Genomic DNA, 26,100 nt, shown 5'->3' with positions numbered 1-26,100 from the left:
GAGTTTATGCCCCACTACTGGCACCAAGCAGAGAGAGAGAGACAAAGAGATGGGGGGGGGGGGGCGGAGAGCGAGAGACAGGCTAATAATAGTATTTTTAAAAAGGAGATATCACTATGGGTCCTTCAGAAGAAACAGGTAACTTTAAAGGATGGTCTAACTTGCACCAAAAAAACCCAAAAGCAAAAAAACCCCCAAAAACAAAACTTGGACTCAAATAAAATTTGCCAATGTTGATTAAAAAAATTGTTTTTTCAGTTGTGGGGTTTGAACTCAGGGCCTAGGCACTGTCCCTGATCCTCTTTGTGCTCAAGGCTAGCACTCTACTACTGGAGCCACAGCACCACTTCTAGTTTTTTGCATGGTTAATTGGAGATAATAGTCTCACAAAAACTTTTCTGCCTAGGCTGGCTTTGAGCCTCAATCCCCAGATCTCAGTGTGAGCTACTGGCACCTGGCTCTTTGGTTCATGTCTATAATCCCAGCTACTCAGGAGGCTGAGGTTTGGAGGATCAAGGCTAGAAGCCAGCTCAGGCAGAAGTCTTTCTCAGGCACAAGTCTTTGATACTCCATCTCCAATTAACCAGCAAAATGGCAGACTGGAGGCCTGGCTCACCATTAAGCATTTTGAGAACATGAGGTACTCAGTTCAAGCCTGGTGTTCCCCTAGCCCTCTGTACCCTCACACAAAAAAAAGAAAGTCAGGCTTACATGTAGTGATACAAGCTTGTAATTCCAGGTATCATTCCAGTAAACAAGAAGCATAAATAGGAAGACTGAAATTCAGGTTGGCCTGGTCAAAAGCAAAACCCTATTCCAAAAATGGCAGAGCAAAAAGAACTATTGGCATAGCTCAAGTGGTAGAGCACCAGCTAAATGAGCTCAAAGTTCATTCAAAGTTCCTGAGTTCAAATCTCAGTACCACCACCACCACCACCAAAACAAAGAAAGAAAAAAGAATATCTATAAGCTATAGCCAACTTAGATAATGTCAGTATGTTAAGTTTACCCTAGAAAAACATATACATTTACGAGTAAGTAAAAGGTGAAATGAGACTGTCATTGCCCACAGATTATTATTTATATAAAATAGATTAAATTAGATAAAATAGTTAAATTACCAGAACAAAAATAGAGCAACATGTCTAAAAATGGAAACAAAAACCTAATTGTCCTTCTAAAATATCAAGGAAAATTGGAAAATTAGTGGGTTCTACCCATTTACAAATAATATTTTAAAAAACTATCAAGGGGCTGGGAAGGTAGCTTAATGGTACAGTGCTTGCCTAGCATGTAAGAAGCCCTGGGTTCGATTCCTCAGAAAAAGCCTGAAGTGGTGCTGTGGCTCAAGTAGTAGAGCACTAGCCCTGAGCACAGAGAGGCTCAAGGACAGTGTCCAGGCCCTGAGTTCAATCTTCAGGACTGGCCAAAAACAAAACAAAACAGCCCACAAAAAACACCACCATGCTGGGAAGGTGGCTCAGTGGTAGAGCGCTTGCCTTGCATGCCTGAGGCCCTGGGTTCTATTCCTCAGCATCACATAAGCAAAAAGAAAAAAGCCAGAAGTGGTGCTGTGGCTCAAGTGGTAGAGCGTTAGCCTTGAGCTGAAGAGCTGAGGGACAGCACCCAGGCCGAGTTCAGGCCCCATGACTGGACAAAAACAAAAAAACAAAAAAACAAAAACCCCACCAACAACAAAAAACAACTATCAAGAGCTTAATAAATCTAATCAAAGAAATGCAGCATCTCTATAGAGAAAATTGTAAAACTTCATTGAAAGACACTTCAGAAAACATAAATGAACGAGGAGATAGTAAATCTTTACAGATTAGAATTAAAAATAACTACTTACAAACTGACATAGATTTAATGCAACCCTAACCGAAATTACAGTAAGTTTTATGACTTGTTTTATATTTTATGGCATTTCACAAGATTGCTTAAGAAAACATATGAGAAGGCAAGATTTGAAAATAGCCTAAAAACTTCAAGAAGTAAACAAAATGGGAAAGGTTAGAGGATCTATTTTATTAGATGTGAAGAGTTATCATGAAGCTACAATAGTAGTTAAGACAGTATAGAATTAGACCAGAGTACATGACAGAAAACAAAACCTGAAATACTTATTTATTTACAATCCTGCATTAAAAATATATATATATAGGGCTGGGAAGGTGGCTCAGTGGTAGAGTGCTTTTGCCTTGCATGTATGAGGCCCTGAGTTCCATTCCTCCGCACCACATAAGCAGAATAAAGCTGGTAGTGGTGCAGTGGCTCAAATGGTACAGTGCTAGCCTTGAGCTGAAGAGCTGAGGGACAGTGCCCAGGCCCAGAGTTCAGGCCCCGAGACTGACAAAAAAACAAAACAAAACAAAACACACACAAACACATGCATATATAATTAATGCATGACAAAAATACAAACAATGGTGAAAGGTTGGATTTTTGAATAAATGATGCTGGCCAACTGTGTCAATTGTGCAAAATGCCAAATTGATCTTTGATACCTCATATAATACACAAAAATCAACTTCAGGTAGAAATTAGTCCTATATAAAAGGTAAAACTATCAAGTTTTTATAAGAGAAGATAATAGAATACCTCTGATTTTGGAGGCTAAGAAAAATATTTTAAACAGGACACAACATCTGATTTGTTTAGTAAGTTTAGCTACATTAAAATTGAGAGCTTCTGTTGCTAAAAGGTTAACCACACAAAAAAAAGAATCAGAAGATATTCTATAAAACAAAAGATTGTATTATTTGAAATCGTTCTGATACAGGATTGTTACCTATACATATATAGGAATCAAATAAATAAACTCAATTAAAAAAAAAGTAAAGATTTAAAACCACCAGATGGATAAAAATAAAAGTGTACCAAAGCCAGGTATTGTTAAGATTACAAGCAAGGAAATGTATACAATACTGGTGGACATGACAGCTAGTGGGACCATTGTGTCACTTTTATTGTTTGCTTTTTTGTCAGTATTAGTGTTTGAATTAAGGGGTTTGTACTTGTTAGGCAATAGAGCCATGCCCAGCAAAAGAACATTTTGGAATGTAATTTCACATTAACTAGTGTGAAAACATTCACATTCAAAGGTCTAGCAAGTTACCAAGGGAATATACTCTAGAGAAATGAATGTACACACACACCAGAAAACATTATGAATGACAAATGATATAAAACAGAATACTATCAACAATAGAAAAGAATAAGAGGTACAACATGGATGAATTTTTTTTTGGTTGGTCATGGGGCTTGAACTCTAGGCTTGAGCACTGTCCCATAGCTCTTCAGCTCAAGGTGAGCACTCTACCACTTGAGCCACAGTGCCACTTCTGGTTTTCTGATGGTTTCTTGGAGATAAGAGTCTCACAGATTTTCCTGCCTGGGCTGGCTTTGATCTATGATCCTCCAATCTCAACTCCTGAGTAGCTAGGATTATAGGTGTGAGCCACAGGCACCCCACTTTCTTTTCTTTTTTATTTTTATTTTTTGTCGGTCGTGGGGCTTGAACTCTGGGCCTGGGCGCTGTCCCTCAGCTCTTCAGCTCAAGGCGAGCGCTCTACCACTTGAGCTACAGCGCCACTTCCGGTTTTCTGGTTTATTGGAGATAGGAGTCTCACGGTCTCTCTTGCCTGGGCTGGCTTTGAACCGCGATCCTCAGATCTCAGCCTCCTCAGTAGCTAGGATTACAGGCGTGAGCCACCAGCACCCGGCTTCTTTTCTTTTTAAACAAGGTCTTACTATATAGTCTAGACTGGCCCTAAATTCACTACCTTCCAGTTTCTACCTCCTGAGTGTTGGGACAGCATAGCCAGCCTTGGATGAATCTTTTTTTTTCTTTTTTTCTTGTCAGTTGTGGGACTTGAACTTTGGGCCTGGGCCCTGTTCCTGAGCTCTTCAGCTCAAGCTATACCACTTGAGCCACAACACCACTTCCTGTCTTCTGGTGGTTAACTGGAGATAAGAGTCTCATGGACTTTCCTGCCCAGGCTGGCTTTGAACCATGATCCTCAGATCTCAGCCTACTGAGTAGCTAGGATTACAGGCGTGAGTCACCATCACCTGGCTAGGATGAATCTTATGAAGAAAATATTGAGTAAGACATAAAATAATAAATTTGAAATGATTTCACTTATATCAAGTTCAAAACCAGACAAAACTAAGTCATAATAAGACAAAACTGGATGGCAAAACAATGGAGAAGGGGCTGGGAAGGTGGCTCAGTGGTAGAGCGCTTGTCTTGCATGCTCGAGGCCCTGGGTTCGATTCCTCAGCACCACATACGCAAAAAGAAAAAAGCCAGAAGTGGTGCTGTGGCTCAAGTGGTAGAGTGCTAGCCTTGAGCTGAAGAGCCGAGGGACAGTGCCCAGGCCCAGAGTTCAGGCCCCACGACCGGACCCCCCCCCAAAAAAATGGAGAAAACAAGAAAAAAATACTACAAAAAGCAGAATACTGTTAGTTTTGGATGGAAAGAGAGGGTTTGGATCAATGAGGAGCATATGGCAAAGGACTTTTTGGATGCCAGAAGTATTCTATTTTTGACTTGGGTGGAAGTTACACAGAAGTTAGTTACTCCAGAACTTAGTTACTATATATTTATGGCTGATGCAATTTTCTACATTTGGATTATATTTCACAATTTTAATAGTTGAAAGAAAATGTGCTGATGCCTCTAGCACATAATATATGGTAGATAAAGATTTTTTCATGAAGAAAATCGCAAGGGACTTGTTATATCCTTTGAAAAGCCACCTTCTTCCATGATGTATCCCAGATAATTGACTTACCCAGTGGTGACAGCATATTTGATGTGGTTGCTTGTGGTATAGATAAATACCCCACTCTCATCCCAGGCCCCACTCTTGACACGAATGTTCTCATGAATATTACACAGAGCGTCCAGTTTGCGGTTACAGATCACAATGGCTGTAAGAGGCAAAGGGCATGAGTGTTCTGTTGGATAGGGTGAGTGCAGTAGACTGGAAGGGAGGATAGGGGAGACAGTGGGCTCTAAATCAGGGTGGATATAACAAAGACTTACCATGTTTAGCTAGTAGTGCTACATGAGACATGTCTGCTGACCAGATGACGTATTTCACCTTAGATATATTCACAGATGCCAGAGTCCTGAGATACAGAGAGAAGGGCAAACATGAACGGACTTGACTCCCTTGTCTCAAGCTATGACCTATGTCCCTTTTCTTCTCTAACTTTGCAACGTTAATACCAAATAAATATTCCTGTGTATTAACTCAGTTACTTAAAATATTTTGGCTCACATTTTTTTTTTTTTTGCTAATCCTAGGGCTTAAACTCAGGGCCTGGGCACTGTCCCTGAGCTTCTTTTGCTCAAGGCTAGCACTCTACCACTTACTCCACAGCACCAGTTCCAGCTTTTTCTATTTATGTAGTACTGAGGAATCGAACCCAGGGCTTCATGCATGCTAGGCAAGCACTCTACCACTAAGCCACATTCCCAAGCCTTGGCTCACATTATGCATTCTCCGTTCCTTCAAACCCTTGTACACACACACACACACACACACACACACACACACACACACACACACACACACACACACACACACTTTTGTTTGTTTGTTGGTTGGTTGGTTGTGGGGCTTGAACTCTGGGGCTGGCCGCTGTTCCTCAGCTTTTCAGCTCAAGGTGAGTGAGTGCTCTATCACTTAAGCCAAAGTGCCACTTTTGGTTTTCTGGTGGTTTACTGGAGATAAGAGTCTCATGGACTTCTCTGCCTGGGCTGGCTTTGAACCGTGATCCTCAGATCTCAGCCTCTTGAGTTGCTAGGATTACAGGCGTGAGCCACCAGTGCCCAGCTACATACATTTTTTTTTTTAAAAGCAAAGTCAATTAGGTTTTATTTCAATGAAGAATATAAAATAAGTGCAATGTAATTTATCTTAGCTTTTAACAGTCATTTCAAGAAGGACAACTTAAAAACAGAAACACTCTCAAGTGACAGTCTGACCTGCAGCCCTCAAGGTGGGCCCTGCTGAGGTGTATGTAGTTGTCTTCAAGCATACAAATTGTAGCAGAATGTGGAAAGCTAAATGTATCTCTAATCATACAAAGAGCAAACCCTCATATTTTTAGGAACTTTCATATATCTGTTTTTATCACCAAACTGTAAGATCATTTAAGTGTAAGAACTGTGCTATTCATCTGTGTACCTCACTGTAAAGTCCTACAGCATTCTTTTTTCATGTAAGTATTACAAAAATATAGTCCGCCACAAGTAGCTCACACATATAATCCTAGCTACTCAGGAGGCTGAGATCTAAGGACTGTGGTTGAAAGCCATCCTTGGCAGGTAAGAGTCTGTCAGAATCTTATCTCCAAGTAATCAAAAAGCTGAGAGTAGAACTGTGGCTCAAGTAGTAGGCTAGTAGCTGTGAGCAAAAAAGCTCAGGGACGGTGCAAACCAACCAACACACACACACACGCACGCACGCACGCACGCACGCACGCGTGCGCGCAGTAGAGAATACTAAAGAGAAAAATACGCATAATGGAAAATTCCTGTAAGGGCAAAAAGCTCCTACTAAATAAACATACCCACTCTCCTTCAATATATGCTCCTAATAAAAGCACCTATCACATTACCGTTTCTGTTGTACATCAAAGAGTGTGATAGAATCTGCATCTCGAAGCAGGAGGTTGCCGGTGCCAGCATAGAAGATCTCATCACAGTTGGGCACCTGCACTTTTTTGGTGATCTCATTCTTCAGATTCTTTATCAGAAGCTGAAATGAACACAAAAGATGAGGTTAAGAGAAGCATATATGCAGGTTATGACTTCACTTTTTTCCCCATTGGATCGACCATGTCGATCTCCTAGGATGTTTGTCAGTTTGTGCTGATGCACAAACTCCCCCGCTGGGGCGGGGGGGAGGGGGTGCGCTTGCTGATGACAACCTGACTTAGAATGAATGGGGCAGCATGGATTGCAGGAGTGGGGAAGTGAAAAGATGGGTGCAGTTCCCCAGGTGCCAGTGTTGTATGATCCTTTGCCTTGCTTCAGTGTTCTGTGACAGATAAGGTATTTCTCAGCTAAGACCTTGGAAGAAATCAGCTGTTCTGAGCTAACCACACACAAGTGTTTACTTCAGTGAGAACTCAAAGGGCTGTGGCAGTTTTATTTATTCAAGAATGCCGTTTCTCTCCTGATTCATGATCTGTATTTTGCTACTGGAGATAAAAATGAAATTGTGCAAAAAAAAAAAAAGAGAGAGAAGCATATATATATATATATATATGATGATGATGATGATAGCCACTGACACTGTCTCTTACCAATTGTTCTTGAGCTTCAATAGGTGAATTTCTTTTTCCTCTATCCAAGTTACTCACACATTAGGTAGATCATTCAAAGATCCCTTTGAGGGTAAGACCTAGTTTTTGTTTTTTGTTTTGTTTTTGATTGGTCGTGGAGCTTGAACTCTGGGCCTGGGAGCTGTCCCTGAGCTCTTCAGCTCCAGAGGAGTGCTCTACCACTTGAGCCACAGTGCCACTTCCAGTTTTCTGGTGGTTTATTGGTGATAAGAGTTTCACAGACTTTCCTGCCTGGGCTGGCTTTGAACCGTGATCCTCAGATCTCAGCCTCCTGAGTAGCTAGGATTACAGGCATGAGCCACCAACGCCCAGCATTTTTTTTTTAAGACAAAAAAAGTAAAAAAAAAAAGCCACAAAAAAATCATCCTATGAAATCCAATTAAGAGTCTGAGTTTCTTTTTTTTTTTGTCGGTCGTGGGGCTTGAACTCTGGGCCTGGGCGCTGTCCCTCAGCTCTTCAGCTCAAGGCGAGCGCTCTACCACTTGAGCTACAGCGCCACTTCCGGTTTTCTGGTGGTTTATTGGAGATAGGAGTCTCACGGTCTTTCCTGCCCGGGCTGGCTTTGAACCGCGATCCTCAGATCTCAGCCTCCTGAGTAGCTAGGATTATAGGCGTGAGCCACCAGCGCCCGGCTTGAGTCTGAGTTTCTTAATCAAAGGGAAAAAAACCCCCACCATTTCCTGACCTTAAATTTTGTTACCTATTTTCTTGTGAGAGTTTTGCTTATCTTTAATATGTTCCACTTATTTTTATTATATTTCATATACCATGGAGGGAGTAGGACAAGGAAGGAGATCCACTGCTTGAAATCTGATGCTGTTTTTGGCTCTTATAGTTGAGAGATTTTAGCTTGGATGTTAAGTCCTGGGCTACACTGATTAGCAACCCAATCAAATCAACTGTAAAGTCATTTCCCCAGGGAGACTGGTATAGCTACGGATAGAGGAAGAGCTAATACATGAGGACCACGGCTTCCTTGGGGAGAGTAGGTAAAAAAAAACAGTGCTCATTATTCTGCAAACACAGACCACTGCCACCACAATCACTCTTCAAACTGGTTTTCATTTTTAGTTTTAACTCACCGAATGCATCCGATCCAGGACAGCAAATCGATTCCTAGCAACCCAAACGGCTGTCAGGCCTGAGGATCGTTTCCCTTCAGGGGCTGAGGAGAACAAAACCAAAGGGCGGGAGCATGTGGTGAGCCACTGGCAGGTGACAGAGTCAGGTGCCATGGAGCTGCCAGTCTTGTTGGCTGCCATTTTGGCTTTGCCATCAGCTGCTTTCTAACTAATTCAGCTATAACCTGAGGCTATTGTTCAGTGACTTTTCCCCACCAGGCCCCTCCAAACTCCAACCCCACCCCTGCCAAGTCTCTTTTCTCTAGGCCAAGTGGCTACATTTCAGCCAACACCAAGTACTGGCAGAAGGGCTGCCCATCTTGGGAGACAGCACACTCCATCAAGCTAACGAGCAAGGCCTCCCTGGCCAAGCTGGGGCCCAGCAAGCAGCCTGTCAATGTTGTAGGACCTCCTATCTAAACAAGCTGGAGAGAGACAGAGCCCCCTCTCCAGGACGCAGCTGCTCAGCTGCATTTAACATGCAAATGCAGGCTTCCTAGTAGGGTAGGGTGGGTCAGAGCACTCCCAACTAAATCTTGACAGGCCATTGAGATACTGGGCAGAACTTATCACCAAGCTGTTGCTCTCTAAATGTCAACCTACCATTATTACTCTGAAGGGAAATTATAAACTGTTTCTCAATTCCACAGCTGATTAGAATTTCGGAGAGGAAACTATTCTCTGAGAAGCTTGTAAAGGACTCACTGATATATTCTTTTATCTATGGTACAAGCCCCAGAACATAATGGCCAGACTTGCCTTGTTAGTTTTTAGACACCTGCAGTGTCAGGTAACTTACAAACCATACTTCCATTTTCAGATGCCACAGAACCATACTACTCTAGCTTCTGCTTTCTTTTCCTCCTTCTATCATTAGGCTTTAGTTATTATCCCCATCAAAGAAAAGTGTATCAGAAAAGACATGAGTTTTAAATAAGGATACAAAGTAGGAAGAAAGAAATAATAAGATTTAGTTAGAAATGGCGTAATTTATAAAGACTTTGATTTATGACTATCACATACATATGGGTTTTCTCTTTCATATGATCACATTCAAAAGAAAGTGACTCAATCTGGGCATGGTGGTAGATGCATTTAAGCAAGCACCTAGGAGGTAGGAGAATCCTGAGTCTCTAACAAGACACTAATAAGGAGCAGAGAGGGAAAGGAAGGGAAAGAGGAGGGCAGGGAACAAAACAAAAAGGAAGGAGGAAAGAAAAAAAAAAGACAAAAGGAATAGCATGAGAAGTATTAACAATAATGAATGGGAGAGAGGGAGAGAGAGAGAAAGGGAGAGAGCTAACAAAATAATTCCTGGTACTACGTAGAGGGGCTCTAAAATATCAAAATATAGTAAAAGGGGCCTTGTGGGTTAAGCCTCTGACTTGGTATATCTATAGACTACTGCAGAAAGTGCATTGAGAGGAGAGGAGCTGAAGCAAGAGTTATAGTGACTCTGAGAATGTGCTGTCAGCAAGTTCTAATAGTAAGAACATCACCAAGCCATGGTGGTGATGGAAGAGGTAGGAGGGGTCTCAGCTGGATCCTGGGATCCCAGGTGGGGTATGGAGCTGTTAGCAGCCTCATCTTTTTGACATGCAAAAGGAAGCAAATCGGATCTGGATATGGATGAGAGAGCATAAATCCCTAGTCCCAGGATGAGACATTGCAAGATTGGAACTACATTTTTAAATAAATGAAACTACCAGGGTGAAAGTCATATCAACTAACAATAAACTAGGGTAACATGCTGTGCTGAAAGAGAAAATGGAGAGTTTCTAATAACCAAATTATAAAATATATATATCTAGCTGGGGTAATAAAATGGAGGCAGAACATGAATATTTCACATCATGGTTGCCTCTGATGCAACTGTCAGCAATACCTGCCAAAATATGTGAGTGATGTGGCCATGGTTTGGGATGGAATGTGAACTACTTGAAAAGAAGTGACGATAATGGTGAGGAGAGCTGGAAGCAGAGTGAGGCAGACAAAGAGAATACCTACCATCAGGATTCTGGGAGTCGGCATCTTTGGGGATGGTATACAGATCATAGGTACTATTCTCTAAATTGCTAGCTCTCTGTAGAGGAAAATGGGAAATTAAAATGTTAATGAGAGGCACCCAAGATACCAGTTTATTCTGATAAGAGAAAACAGTTCCACTCCACAGACAATATGAGAATATACTTTTGTCACCCTTTACCCACAGGATATTTGAATGTTACATATAAGAGTTAGTTGTAGGGCTCTTAAATAACTCAGCTTTGATGTTATTTTATTTTCTTTATCCTCTGAAGATCCAAAATAAAATCAAGGGGCTGGGAAGGTGGCTCAGTGGTAGAGTAATTGCCTTGCATGCATGAGGCCCTGGGTTCGATTTCTCAGCACCACATAAGCAGAGAAAAAAAGAAAAAAGCTCAAGTGGCACTGTGGCTCAAGTGGTAGAGCGATAGCCTTGAGCTGAAGAGCTGAGGGACAGCGCCCAGGCCCACAGTTCAGGCTCCATGACCGGACCCCCTCCCCCCCAAAAATGAAATCAAGTATTGTTGTCTAATCCATGAATTAAAAGATTAAGGGGCCTGGGAAGGTGGCTCAGTGGTAGAACGCTTGCTTTGCATTCATGAGGCCCTGGGTTCGATTCCTCAGCACCACATAAGCAAAAAGAAAAAAGCTGGAAGTGGCGCTGTGGCTCAAGTGGTAGAGCGCTAGCCTTGAGCTGAAGAGCTGAGGGACAGTGCCCAGGCCCAGAGTTCAGGCTCCACGAACGGACCCCTCCCCACCCCCCCAAAAAAAAAGACTTAAGGAGCTGATATTCTGGTGTTCCATCTGAGTATACTTGTTATATCAAAAGTCTTTTTGAAAGAAAAAAAATACACCAAAGAAAAGATATTAAAGAAAATTGCCAAGAGAATATGAGACTGTGAGATATTAGAGAAGGACTAAAATTAGATATTAGAAGTTATATGGAAGAGAGTTTTCAATTCAGCAAGGTGGCTTAATTAAGCTCATAATCTTAGATATATGGGAAGCAGAGATAGGGGACTACAGCTTGAGGCCAGTGTAGGCGAAAAGTAAAACCCTACCTCAAAAATAACCAAAAAGGAAGCTAGGTGACAGGGATTCATACTTGTAATCCTAGCTACTCAGGAGACTGAGATGTGAGGATTGCAGCCAATTTGGGTAGATAAATTTCAGTTCTAATCTCCAATTAACCAGCAAAAAGCCAGACGAAAAGATGTGGTTCTAGTGGTAGAGTACCAGCCTTGTGTGAAAAGGACAGAGCTCAGAGCTCAAGCCCCAGTACTGGCACACAAAAAAAGAGGGAGAGGTGTTGAGGTGTGACTCAACTGGTAGAGTGTCTAGCCTAGCAGTCACAAGGGCCTGAATTCAATTGTACTCATCACATGACTTATGAAATGGTAACTCTTCTGTAAAACAATTAATAATTATAAAACAATTCTTAAAATTAGATTTTTCCTCCAAAATTATGTGATAAGAACTGGGAAGGGCTCTGACGACTCTGAAGGCAATTATTCTGAAAAGAATTCCTTTACAAAGCACAGGTCTTGGGATGGGGACATGGCTCAGGAAGAAGAGCACCTCCTGAGAAAGTTCATAGCTCTAGGCTCAAACCCCAGTACTGTCAAAAAATAAAATAAAATTTAGCTGGGAAGGTGGCTCAGTGGTAGAGCGCTTGCCTTGCAAGCATGAGGCCCTGGGTTTGATTCCTCAGCACCACATAAGCAAAAAGAAAAATGCCGGAAGTGGCGCTGTGGCTCAAGTGGTAGAGCGCTAGCTTTGAGCTGAAGAGCTGAGGGACAGCGCCCAGGCCCAGAGTTCAGGCCCTATGACCGGACCCAAAAAAAAAAAAAAAATAAAATAAAATAAAATTTAGTTCTATTTTTCACAAGGATAGGAACCAGTTTAAACATCTCTTTTGCACAGGAAATAGTTATAAACATTCTTTTCAATCATTTTCAGTGACCTGGGTCACTGATTTTGAGATTTCATTAAGTTTAGATGCTATCAGCCTTAGAAAGGATCTATTTCACAAATTTTTTTTTTTTTTTTTTTGGCCAGTCCTGCTGCTCTACCACTGAGCCACCTTCCCAGCCCTCCCTGAGCTTCTTTTGGTCAAGGCTAGCACTCTACCACTTGAGCCACAGCACCACTTCTGGCTTTTTCTGTGTATGTGGTACTGAGGAATCGAACGCAGAGCTTCATCTATGCGAGGCAAGCACTCTACCACTAAGCCACCTTCCCAGCCTCCCAAATTCTTAATATTTATGACTACTGAAGCCTACCTAGTTTGAGCCAAGAGCATAGGCTCTTGCAAAATATTCAGTAATAGCTCCCAATAAGCTATCTGCTGGTGGCTCAAGCCTGTAATCCTGTCTACTTGGGAGGCTGAGAGTGGGAGAATCAAGGTTCTGAGCCAGTTCAGGTACACAAATCCTCACTCTTATCTCCAATTAACCAGCAAAAATCCAGAATGGCTCAAGTGATAGCAAGCTAGCCATGAGTGGAAAAAGCTAAGTGAGAGCGTAAGGCCTTGAGTTTAAGCCCTAGCAGCAGCATGGGCGCATGTGTGTACATACATACATATACACACATCCCATCAAAAATGGCTGTAGATGCAGCTCAAGTGGTAGAGTACCGGCCTAGCAAGTGGGAAGCCCTGAGTTCAAACCCCAGTATTACCAACAAAAATAAACAACTCTTAGTAAGTCATTAGATATTAGATATGCTCTAAGGGCATAAGAAATGGAAAGGGTTGGGCTGGGAAGGTGCCTCAGTGGTAGAGCACTTGCCTTGCATGCTCGAGGCCCTGGGTTCAATTCCTCAGCACCACATAAGAAAAAAGCCGGAAGTGGTGCTGTGGCTCAACTGGTAGAGCGCTAGCCTTGAGCTGAAGAGCGGAAGAACAGCGCCCAGGCCCAGAGTTCAGGCCCCACGACCGGACCCCTCCCTCCCCCCCAAAAAATGAAATGGAAAGGGCATAATGGAAAATGAGAAATTAGATTCCATAAGTTACTTACTGTACACAGTAGGACTGCATTTTCTGCTGGATTGTAAGACATATTAAACACCGGAAACTTGGAACCACTAGATATACATATATTAAGAGAGAGAGAAAAAGGAGAAAATGGTAAATAGGTATTAAGAATAGAAGGAAGAAAGGAATTACCCCTTTATCTGTTACATATCCAATCTTTACATAATTGTCATTTTTATATTCAGTAATGAAAATCCATTGCATTTTCTCCCCTCCTTCCTTTAATGCTTTGTAATTTAAAAGTTTAAGAAAGCAAGTCCTAGTGTAAATGAAATTGTTCAACAAAAGGTAGGGGCAGCATTCTCTGTAGTGAGAGAGATTATGTACAATTTCCTACAGATACTTGCAGTGGGCACCACAGAGTAAGAGCTGATGTAATATGTCTCTGGGATTGTTTACATAAAACCTTTTTTTTTTTTTGTCGGTCATGGGGCTTGAACTCTGCCCCTGGGCACTGTCCCTGAGCTCAAGGTTAGCGCTCTACCTAAACCTATCTTTTTTTTTTTTTTTTTTATCATTGTGATGCTATTGGGTGGTTATCAAACTTGCATGCCAATGTTTGCCACCATGAATGTTTCAGCACTGATGCAGTTGGCTTTTCCAAAAGGACAATTCCTTTTGCCAAGCATCCCAGAGGTTACCATATCTTCAGAGTTAATTGTTTCCAGGAAAAAAAAAAAAATTCTGGCTTAGAGTTGTGTATATTTTGCTGGAAAGCAAGAGTTACAGGAAACTATAACTTTTGTATGATTTATTTTATTTACTTATCACCCTACTATATCATGAGTTTCCTTAAGGAGTTAAGTCAAATAAAGGCAAAAAGACCTGTCACTAACAGGTGTTTAAAAGAGAAATAAATCAGATTTACCTCCGCAACTGCATCACAGCTACATCTTTGGAGCTATTGAAATCCAGTTGACGTAAGAATCGGTCCTTGACATAATGCAGCATATTGCCATGAACAGCATAGGCGGGCCGTTCCCGTTCTAGCTTAAAGACAATCATGCCACCATCATGCCCTAGAAGATTGAGGAAAAAAAGGGAAAGAATCAGCTGTAGGCACAAATGCAAGCTAGAAATAGGAGATACACAAGGATGAGGATGAGAATGATAATGACAATGATCTTATTATTCTGATCGTGGAACTGAACTCAGGACCTTGTATGTTCAGGACCTTGTACACAGGCAAGTGCTTTAGCTTTGAACTATATCACCAACTGTTAAAAGATGAAATTTATTTATGTAAGCTAATTATGTGACAAGATTCTGGTTATGGTTTGGATGTTTGCTCTCAAGGTTCATGAGTTGGAAGCCTTGGTATGATGGTGTTAAGTAAATCTTGAAACTATGAGGACTAGTGGAATGTGATTAGGTCATCAGCAGGAATACCCTAGGAAGGGATTAACATAGTTTTCTCAGGACATTGGTTAGTTCCCAGAGATTAAGTTATTATAAATGGAGCAAGCTTGACCCATGAATCCTCTGATTTACTATTTAATCATGTGATCTCTTCCTCTCAAACTTACTACCATCCTGATGACATGTGCCATATTGTGACCAAGCCAAGGGGGCCATTCTAAGAGGACAAACTTTTTTTTTTTTGGGGGGGGGTCTGGTTGTGGGGCCTGAACTCTGGTCCTGGGCGCTGTCCCTCAGCTCTTCAGCTCAAGGCTAGCGCTCTACCACCTGAGCCACAGCGCCACTTCCGGCTTTTTGCTTATGTGGTGCCGAGGAATCAAACCCAGGGCCTCAGGCATGCAAGGCAAGCATTCTACCACTGAGCCACCTTCCCAGCCCCGAGGACAAACATTTGGGGCTACCCAATCTTGAATTTTCAACCTCCCAGAGAGTGAAACAAATCTCTTTATAAAGTACCCACTGTAAGGAATTTTGCTATAGCACTAGAAAACAGACTAATGTAACACTTAAATACATCCTTTACTTGACTAAATCCTCACAACCATATTCTGTCACTTTTTCTTTTTCTTATTTTTCTGTACTTGTACCAGAACTCAAACTCATGGCCTTGTCTATACTCTGGCTAGTTTTTTCAATGGCAGCTAGTACTCTACCACTTGATCCATGAGTCCAGAACAGCTTAAAAAAATTTTTTTTAGCCGAGTGTCAGTGGCTCACACCTGTAATCCTAGCTACTCAGGAGGCTAAGATCTGAGGATTGCAGTTCAAAGCCAGCCCGGGCAGGAAAGTCCATGAGACTTATCTCCAACCAGAAAACTGGAAATGGTGGAGCACTAGCCTTGAGCTGAAGAGCTCAAGGATAGCACCTAGGCCCAGAGTTCAAGCCCCATGACAAAAAAAAAAATTGTTTTATAAAGGTGATGTGCAAAGGGGTTACATAAGTCTTTTTGGACAATGTCACATCTTCCATCACACTCTCCCAGTTTTTCCCTCCGGTCTCTATCTGTTGGTAGTATAGTTCATTTTCAACATAGTGTCAGGAAGTACCACTGCTGCATTTGTAGAACAGCTTTTTTGAGCATTAATTAGAGATAAAAGCCTCCCCAATTTTTCTTCCCAGGCAGTCTTTGAACTTCAATCCTCAAATTTCATCCTCCTCAGTACTTAAGATTACAAGTGTGAGGCACCAATGCCTGGCTAAAATTTTTTTTTTCCCCGCTAGCCTGGGGCTTGAACTCAGGGCCTATGAGCCTCTTTGCTCAAAGCTAGCACTCTACTACTTAAGCCACAGCACCACTTCCAGTGTTTTTTTTTTCTGTCTTTTATTTTTTTTGTGTGATCTTTTGGGTAAATGCTCAGGAGTGGGGATTGCTGGATCATAGGGGAGTTCTATGTTTAGTCTTTTTTTTTTTTTGGGTCCGGTCATGGGCCTGAACTATGGGCCTGAGCGCTGTCCCTCAGCTCTTCAGCTCAAGGCTAGCGTTCTACCATTTGAGCCACAGCGCCACTTCTGGCTTTTTTTTGTCTGCTTATATGGTGCTGAGGAATTGAACCCAGGGCCTCATGCATGCAAGTCAAATGCTCTACCACTGAGCCACCTTCCCAACCCCTATGTTTAGTCTTTTGAGGAACCTCCATACTGCTTTCCAGAATGGTCGAACAAGTTTACACTACCACCAACAGTGTAGTAGCATTCCCTGTTGACCACATCCCTGCAAGCATCTGTTATTATTAGTTTTCTTGATAATGGCCATTCTAACTAGGGTGAGGTGGAATCTCAATGTTGTTTGATTTGCATTTCTTTTATGGCCAGAGATGTTGAACATTTCTTCATGCATCTTTTGGTCATTCTTATTTCCTCTACAGAGAAGTCTCTCTTTAATTCTTTAGCTCACTTATTAATGGGATTATTGTTTCTTTGAGGATTGTTTTTGGGGGATTAACGTTTTTGAGCGCTAAGTGTATTTTAGATATAAGGCCTTTGTCTGTTGCATAGCTAGTAAAGATCTTCTCCTAATATGAACAGGAGTCTTGATATTTTGAATAATCAAGTGACAGGTAAGATAGGGAGTTACCAGAGATGAGAAATGATCAGTAGTAAACATGTGTGAATAGGGCTTTCTGTCCCTAGCTTTTGGTTTCTTCCAGTATTTTCTATTTATGTGGTACTAAGGAACTGAACCCAGGGCTTCATGCATGCTAGGGAAGCACTCCACCACCAAACCACATTCTAAGCCCTTAATTTTTTTTGTGAGTGGTCCAGTCTTAGGGCTTGAACTTAAGGTCAAGGTGCTATCCCTGAGCTTTTTTGCTCAGACTCTCCTGCCCTGGCTGGCTGTGCACTGAAATCCACAGATCTCAACCTCTTGAGTAGCTAGAATTATAGGCATGAGCCACTAACTCCTGGCAAATCCCCCCCTCCCTTCCTCCCATTCTCTCTTCCCTCTCTTTCTCTTCCCTTCCCTCCCCCCCGCTCTTTTTCTCTCTTTCTCTTTTGGTCAGTTATGGGGCTTGAATTCTGGGCCTGGGTGCTGTCTCTGAGCTCTTCAGCAAGTACTCTACCACTTGAGCCACAGCACCACTTTCAGTTTTCTAGTGTTTAATGGGAGATAAGAGTCTCATGGACTTGCCTGCCCTGGCTGGCTTTGAACTGCAATCCTCTGATCTCAGCCTCCTGAGTAGTTAGAATTACAGGCATGAGCCACCAGCACCTGGCTTGCATTTTTTCTTAATACTGTATCAAACTACCATGCTTGGACACATCCTTTCTGTATTCTCCTAACACTTCATATAAACTTTCACTGTAGCATTTATTATCTTGTTCTATTAATTATTTAATTTCTCACTTGCACTATATCATGTGTTCTCTAAAGATAGAAATTATAATTTCCGCCGGGCGCTGGTGGCTCACGTCTGTAATTCTAGCTACTCAGGAGGCTGAGATCTGAGGATCGAGGTTCAAAGCCAGCCCGGGCAGGAGAGACTGTGAGACTCCTATCTCCAATAAACCACCAGAAAACTGGAAGTGGCGCTGTAGCTCAAGTGGTAGAGCACTTGCCTTGAGCTGAAGAGCTGAGGGACAGGCGCCCAGGCCCAGAGTTCAAGCCCCACGACTGACAAAAAAAAAAAAAAGAAATTATAATTTCCATGCTTCCTTAGTTCCTGGCAAATAAGAGCATGAAAAAATATTTGCTAGCCAGGCACTGGTGGTTCATGCTTATAATCCTAGCAACTCAGGAAGGTAGGTGAGTCCATTAGACTTTTATCTTCAATTAATCACCAAAAGAGCTCAAAGTGGTGCTGTGGTTCAAGTGGTAGAGCATGAGACTTGAGCAACAAAGCTTGGGGACGGTGCCCAAGCCCTCATTCAAGACCTAGGACTTGCAACAACAATGAAAAAAGCATTTTGCTAATTTTACAATTTATTTTAAAATGTTTTACCCTTTCCCTATTAGCATCATGCATCCTTTAGAGATCCCTTTCATTCTTGTACTCCTACTGCTTGCTTGCAACATGCAAGCCAGTCCACTCCAATGCCCAAAACTTATTAATGGCTCTCTATTCAATCAGAATAAAATCTAGTTCTAGCTTTGGCCTATAAGACAAAGCAAAATCCGGTGTGGTCCAACTTCCTATGTATGACAAGGCTCTTATTTACTGTTTTGCTACCCTTGGCCTTTCTGATGTTAGAGGGTACCTCTAACATAGAAAGCACTTCTCTTTGTAATCCTACTATGTGTTCTTTGCATATGATGTTCCTACTTTCTCATTCTCTCAATTTTAGAATAATATAAAGTGGTACTCTCCACACATCGTTTTTTTTTTTTTTTTGGGGGGGGGGTCCGGTCATGGGGCCTGAACTCTGGGCCTGGGCACTGTCCCTCAGCTTTTCAGCTCAAGGCTAGTGCTCTACTACTTGAGCCACAGCGCCACTTCGGCTTTTTTCTTTTTTTCTTATGTGGTGCTGAGGAAATGAACCCAGGGCCTCATGCATGCAAGGCAAGCACTCTACCACTGAGCCACCTTCCTAGCCCTACACTCACTTTTCCTTTTTTATCCCATTACTTTTGCTTAATTTTTCTTCAAAGCATTTTTCCTATTATCTATCTATCTTTTTTTTTTCCCCAGGCAGAAAAGTGTTTATTTGGAGGAGAGCAAACTGCCAGCCCATATGAGATGGAGATGTGCAGAAAGAGGGGGGAGGCAGGGAAGGAAAAAGAAAAAAGAACTATATTTTCTGTTTATAGTCAATTTCCCCTACTACAACTAAAAGCTCCATAAAAACAGAGACTATGTTTTAATGTATGGCTTTAACACTAACACCCAGAATAAGGCCTGAAACTCAGTACGTATTTGCCAAGTGAATGAATAAAATTTAAGCTTCTAGATTTTTAGTCTGAGAACTCTGACTTTCTAGTATTAGCCTCTTAGGAGCATCTAGGAATATATCAGTGAACGGACTTTACTGTTAAAACAGATTTTGGTAAATAAAGAGTATTAAAAAATACTATTCTAAGAGGTAAAAGAAAAAAAAGAAGAGCTTCAACTAAGGGAGGTCTGAGGATTCTACTGCTCTTTGTTATCCCACCATATTCACCAGAGGCAAAGCTAATGGAGAATCACATTAAAAAAACCTTAAAAACTTTGAACTAAAACAAGAAATAAAACAAGAGGAAGTGATTTCTTACCTGCTGCAAAGAGGTTAAGGTTGGGGTGAGCAGCTAGGACCCAGAAACGATCATGGTCCCTACGGAAGGTCTGAACACCAGTCCTAGGAAAGCATAAGGTGTACAGAGAAAATATTAATGTAACAAACCTCCAGTCTACTGTACATAATATTGAATGGTAAGCCTACAAGATAATCTAAAAAAGTAAATCAAGGGCAATAAATATCATCAGTAAAGGTATGTATCATAAATTCTAGCAGGGAACTAAAAGAGAACAACTTTAAACTGACCTTATTATTTTGGTATGTCAATTTCCCTTATTCACCATAATTTCCTACTGTATTCTTTTCATTTTTTATTTCTTACTTGTGTCCACAATTATGCCAAGCTATGGATTGAGGTATGAGTGTGCAGGGTAAGGGGGAGGGGAGGGAGGAGCACTCCTTGCTTTTAGGCTGGTCTCAAATAATGATCCTCCTTATTCCTAACCATATACCTAACCCTGAGTAGCTGAGATTCTAAGGTTTAAACCATGATGTCCAGTTGAAAAGAATATTTCTAAATTTAGAAGAAAAAAACATTACAAGTATATGATTCCTAACAAAAAATTAACAAATGTTGGCTGTCTCTAGGTCTCTTTAAGTTTTCATAATACGTGGCTTAAAATGCTAAAGATGATGAGAAACAAAGAGAAAGACTTTTCCCTGAGTGTGGACACACAAAATGGATAACTTCCTTACCGCTTAGACATATCCCAGACTCGAATGCTTTTGTCCTCAGAATTGCTAAGGATCAACTCTTGGCGAGGATGGAAGACAGCACAAGACACATTGTTGTAATGACCTCGACAGGTGTCAACCTCCCATGCCTTTGATTCTGAAAGACAAAAAAAGATCAGGTTATTATAATTTCCTAACATTGATTTAGACATATAGCACCTTTGTTTTGAGGGGGGAGGGTGGCAGTAGTAGGACCTTTTACCTGTTAGGCTTGAGCAAAGCTAGTGCCATAGGCCTTGCTAGCTGAATGCTACCACAAAGCAACATTCCAGCTATTTTTCACTGGATAGTGAAAATATAGTTTTTAAGAAAGGGTCTTGCTTCTTGTGTAGGCATGTGCTTGGGTCTTAAACTTCCATTGTCACTGGGATCACAAATGTGCATCTTTACATCCAGTTTCCTTCCAAGGAGATCATTTTGAGGACTTTTCTGCCTCAGCTGGCCTGACACTGAAATCCTCCCAATCTAGCCCTTCAACGTAGCTTGGGAGGACAGGTGCATGACAATATCCCCAGCTAAGGGTTGAGAAAAGGTTTTGAAAACTTTTCTGCCTAGACTGGTCTAAAACTGAGATTTTCCTGTTCTCGGCCTCAAAGTTGCAAAGATTATAGGCTCTAATATTTAAGCCTCAGCTCTAGTGATTAATTAGAGGTCAGTCTCAGACTTTCCTGCCCAAGCTGGCTTTGAATTGTGATCCTCAGGTCTCAGCTTCCTGAATAACTAGAGAGCTGTAAGGATTACCTTGCACATGACATCCTGGCTCCAAGTCTCTTAATTTTTCCACATCTGTTCTTTCATTCTGACTCTCCTATTGAATCTAACACCTCTATCATTCTTTATGTTTTTACCATTATATTTATTGTAATAGCATTTGTCACTAGCAGTCATTTTAGAGCAAATGCAAACTTCCTAAGAAAGGAGCTTTATTCATTTTAGTCACTATTATATATACAGCACTCTGAGCAAAGTCTAATACAGAGTAGGTTCTCAATCATTTATCAAATAAATGGATAACTTCTTTTTTTTTTTTTTTTTGGGTCCGGTCATGGGGCCTGAACTCTGGGCCTGGGCGCTGTCCCTCAGCTCTTCAGCTCAAGGCTAGCACTCTACCACTTGAGCCACAGCGCCACTTCTGGCTTTTTTTTTTTTTTTTGCTTATGTGGTGCTGAGGAATCGAACCCAGGGCTTCAGGCATGCAAGGCAAGCACTCTACCACTGAGCCATCTTCCCAGCCCAACTTCTTTTTTTTTTTTTTGCCAGTCTGGGCCTGAACTCTGGGCCTGGGTGCTGTCCCTCAGCTCTTCAGCTCAAGGCAAGTGCTCTACCACTTCAGCCACAGCACCACTTCTGGCTTTTTCTGCTTATGTGGTGCTGAGCAATTGAACCCAGGACCTCATGCATGCAAGGCAAGCGCTCTACCACTGAGCCACTTTCCCAGCCCCCCAGCCCAACTTCTTACTTTTAACTATATTCATGTTCCTCAAAAATCAGGATACTACCACAGGAAAAAGGCAAAATCTGTGCTCCTAGGATTGGCTCAAAAAGAAATCACCCAAAATAAGAAAATATATAAAAGCCCAAAAGACCTGGCCACTGTACCTTGTTGACCAATAGTCAATGTCTTAGAAATGATATATGCCACCGGTTAACTCACCATTCATGCGCCAGATCTTCACTTGTCGGTCATCTGCTCCAGATACAATAAGAGGCATAGTAGGGTGGAAGGCAGCCCAATTTACCCCACGATCATGACCCTATTTTAAAAAATAAAGAAGTTATTATAAAACAGCTTTATAAACACTACTCAAAGCAAATCAATAAATCATACTAGTGGTTATAAAGATGTCTATAATTTGCTATTCATGTGAAAAGAGTCAAGTGTCTATGAACCAGTAAGGTTTTGCATTTTTTGGGGGGAGGAGGCCCAGGAAGTACTAGTGAGATACTACCACTGCGTAGACCTTAAACTTGAAATCATTCTGCTTCAGCTTCTTCAGCACTAGGATTACAGATATATGCCATCAATATCAGGTTTTGAACATTTGAGTTAGCATGTCAATCTACCTATCATCACTCCAAATTCTCATGAAAATTTCAAAATGTTTCTACACTAAAAGTTAGCTTCATTTACTTCTAGAATATTCTGTATATCAGATATATTTACATCTTATTTCTCCAAATACTTATTAACATCTCAGTATAAGGATCTACTTTGTGCCAGGTGCCAGTGGTTCACACTTGTAATCCTAACTACTAAGGAGGCTGAGATCTGAGGATCACAGTTTGAAGCTAGCCTGGGCAGGAAAGTTTGTGAGACTCTTATCTCCAATTAACCACCAGAAAATGAGAAGTGGCACTGAGGCTTGAAGTGGTAGAGTGCTAGCTCTGAGTGAAAAAGTTCAGGGACAGTGCCCAGGTCCTGAGGTCAAGCCCCACAGGAAAAAAAAAAAAGAAACACAGGAAAAAAAAAGAAACAAAAAAAAACACTACTTTGTAAATTAATGTAAAAACTGTCTAAGAATGCTCTAATATCCTTTGGAGGATCCTAAGGTCCTTTCAGGAAATCTTTAAATCAAAACCATTTTTAGCTGGTGGCTCACACCTATAATCCTATCTATTTAGGAGGTTGAGTTCTGAGGATTGCGATTCAAAGCCAGCCTGGACAGAAAAGTCCCTATGAGACTCTTATCTCCCATTAACCACACAAAAACCAGAATTGAGGCTGTGGCGCAAAGTGGCAGAACACTAGCCTTGAGCAAATGAGCTCAGGGACAGGCCCAGGCCCTGAGTTCAAGATCCACAACTGGCAAAAAAAAACAAAAACAAAAAACACCATTTTCATAATCAGACCGAAACTATATTTGTCTTTTCATTATTACTGTCTCAAAAGTACAGTGGACTGCACAGCTATTACACAATGACATTATCTGACAGCTAAAAGCATGTGTGGCAAGTTTCTGGGTTCAATTCTCAGGAGTTGCCTAGCCCCCCAAAAGTTTGAATTATGAATATGGTTAAAATTAATAGATATAAACCATATAAACAAAAACTCTTTGGAGTCCTCAGTACAATTTAAGTGTATGAAGAAATCTTCAGAACAAAAAGTTTAAGAACTGCTGGTTTTTTCCCTTTGGGTTACTTTTATTTACTTATATTTTTTATTTTTTGCCAGCCCTGGGGCTTAAACTCGGGGCCTGAGAACTATGCCTGTGCTTCTTTTGCTCAAGGCTAGCACTCTACTACTTGGGCCACAGAGCCACTTCTGGCTTTTTCTGTTTAAGTGGTACTGAGGAATCAAACTCAGGGCTTCATGCATGCTGGCAAGCATTCTATCATTAAGCAACCTTCCCAGCCCAAGAACTGCTGATTTTAAGATATCCTATACCTTACTACATAGTTGTACCTCATATTATAAAAATATTGGGGATAACATAGTTTTGATTTAGGCATATTTCTGACAGATAACATGGCATACTAATAATAACTACCTGAACTTTGGAGTTAAACAGACCCAATTTTTTTTTTTTTTTTTTGTCGGTCGTGGGGCTTGAACTCTGGGCCTGGGCGCTGTCCCTCAGCTCTTCAGCTCAAGGCGAGCGCTCTACCACTTGAGCTACAGCGCCACTTCCGGTTTTCTGGTGGTTTATTGGAGATAGGAGTCTCACGGTCTCTCCTGCCCAGGCTGGCTTTGAACCGCGATCCTCAGATCTCAGCCTCCTGAGTAGCTAGGATTACAGGCGTGAGCCACCAGCGCCCGGCGAACAGACCCAATTTTTAAAAAAATTATGATTAAGTCACGTTATAAATACAATGCTTCTTGGTCAATGTTATGCTCTTCCTTCATTTTCCCCATTTCCCTCTCCTGTTCCTACCCTCAAGTTACATAGTTCACTTTTACAAAATGTACACTGAATATAATATCTGCATTTTCTCATCCTTCCTTCATTTAAACAGATTCAATTTAAAATCTTAGTCTGTCAACTTACTAGATATATATGGATATTGGTAAACTGCTTAATTTCACTAAATCTCAATTTTTTTTTTTTTTTTTGGTCAGTTGTGGGGCTGGCCTGGGCACTGTCCCTCAGCTCTTCAGCTCAAGGTGAGCACTCTACTACTTGAGCCACAGCGCCACAGTTCTCTAGTGGTTTATTGCCTGGGCTGGCTTTGAACCGTGATCCTCAGATCTTAAGCTCCTGCGTAGCTAGGATTACAGGCATGAGCCAACGGCATCCCGCTTTCTTTTCTTTTTAAACAAGGTCTTGCTACATAGTCTAGACTGGGCTTACATTCACTATCTTCCTCTTTCTACCTCTTGAGTGTTGGGACAGCATAGCCAGCCTTGGATGAATCTTTTTTTTCTTTTTTTGTCAGTTGTGGGACTTGAACTTTGGGCCTGGGCCCTGTTCCTGAGCTCTTCAGCTCAAGGTGAGTGCTATACCACTTGAGCCACAACACCACTTCCTGTCTTCTGGTGGTTAATTGGAGATAAGAGTCTCATAGACATTCTTGCCCAGGCTGGCTTTGAAACCTGATCCTCAGCTCTCAGCCTACTGAGTAGCAAGGATTACAGGTGTGAGCCACCAGCGCCTGGCTCAAATATGTTTTGAGCTTAATAAAAGCTTCAGCAAAGAATAGTAAGAATTATATTTTCAATTTGTAAAAAAATTGTTTCTTTCCTCTATGCATTTCTATTTTCATACCATGAACCTTTTATACAAGGTTCCTTTTCAGTAATTTTGGTTACTCTCTTACAGGAGGCTTAGGTTCTGCTTTGGGATAGGCATAGAGATAAAGCCTATGCCCAGCTTTCTTTCTTTCTTCCTACTGGATTTATAAGGTCAGATACTCTCCAAGATGATATGTAATTTTCATTTCTCTGACCACAACTCTATCCCTCATTCTTCAAACACGATTTTTTAATAAACATTTATTGAAGGAATGAAATAATGAACAGTATATCACCCAGCCACCAACTATAGTGATAAGTACCTCTAGTACATGTTTCACCACCGCATCTGTAGTTCCAAACAGATCAACCCCGGTTATTCCTCTTACATCTGACTCCACTGCACCAGGAGACAAGTTTTTTTTTCTCAGACCTTCGAAGGAATAAGGAATGGGATAAAAGATGCAAGCATAATGTTATTAAAAAAAAAAGTGTACAGTACCAGAGGTACAGAAAGGTAAGGTGATGAACCATAATCAGATGAAAAAGAAGGGAAAAAGAAATTTACAGAGATCGAAACCAAAGCAAAAACTAAAGAACTTCCTACCCTGTCTTTGCCTTCAACACTCAACAGATGCACTACGGGGAATTCCTGATACTACTAACTTATACACTGAGTCTCTCATCAAGAGTTGTCTAATTCTCACAAATGTCCACTTTTTATCCTTAAGTGTTCTTGAAATGTGGCCGCTGATGTTATATTCAATTTGTGCTTTCATTAATGAAATCTACTAGCATGTTTCTCCAACATATCAAAAGATTCTAAAGAAAAGCCAGCTGAGCACTGGTGACTCACACCTGTAATCCTAGCTACTTAGGAGGCTGAGATCTAAGAACTGAAGTTCAAACCAGTCTGGACAGGAAAAGTCCATGAAACTCTTATCTCCAATTAAACACCAGAAAACTGGAAGTGGTGCTGTGGTTCAATTGGTAGAGTGGCTCGCTTTTTTTTTTTTTTTGG

At 41.4% G+C, this 26,100-nt stretch overlaps 1 protein-coding gene and 1 non-coding gene across 2 annotated transcripts in view; one reads left to right on the top strand and one right to left on the bottom strand.

Moving 5' to 3' along the window:
• The window catches only part of Copa (COPI coat complex subunit alpha), a 54,796-nt gene that overhangs the window by 15,462 nt on the left and 13,234 nt on the right, over positions 1 to 26,100 (bottom strand). Inside the window, exons 7-17 of the mRNA XM_042681905.1 lie at positions 25,403 to 25,512; positions 22,065 to 22,164; positions 20,372 to 20,507; positions 19,653 to 19,735; positions 14,414 to 14,564; positions 13,529 to 13,595; positions 10,494 to 10,569; positions 8,448 to 8,530; positions 6,637 to 6,776; positions 5,054 to 5,139; positions 4,800 to 4,938 (exon numbers count right to left, since the gene is read on the bottom strand). Of these exons, the coding sequence (XP_042537839.1) occupies positions 4,800 to 4,938; positions 5,054 to 5,139; positions 6,637 to 6,776; positions 8,448 to 8,530; positions 10,494 to 10,569; positions 13,529 to 13,595; positions 14,414 to 14,564; positions 19,653 to 19,735; positions 20,372 to 20,507; positions 22,065 to 22,164; positions 25,403 to 25,512 (1,171 nt within the window). The remainder of the gene's footprint in view (positions 1 to 4,799; positions 4,939 to 5,053; positions 5,140 to 6,636; positions 6,777 to 8,447; positions 8,531 to 10,493; positions 10,570 to 13,528; positions 13,596 to 14,413; positions 14,565 to 19,652; positions 19,736 to 20,371; positions 20,508 to 22,064; positions 22,165 to 25,402; positions 25,513 to 26,100) is intronic.
• On the top strand, positions 6,812 to 6,902 carry LOC122109791. Its single transcript, XR_006147757.1, has one exon. It is a non-coding gene; the product is annotated as a small nucleolar SNORD12/SNORD106 (small nucleolar RNA).

The sequence above is a fragment of the Dipodomys spectabilis genome, unplaced genomic scaffold (assembly GCF_019054845.1).
Source record: "Dipodomys spectabilis isolate Male_0828 unplaced genomic scaffold, ASM1905484v1 ptg000069l, whole genome shotgun sequence".
NCBI classification, from domain to species: domain Eukaryota; kingdom Metazoa; phylum Chordata; class Mammalia; order Rodentia; family Heteromyidae; genus Dipodomys; species Dipodomys spectabilis.
Note: the sequence above shows the minus strand (reverse complement) of the source record. Positions and strands in the feature narration are given on the sequence as shown.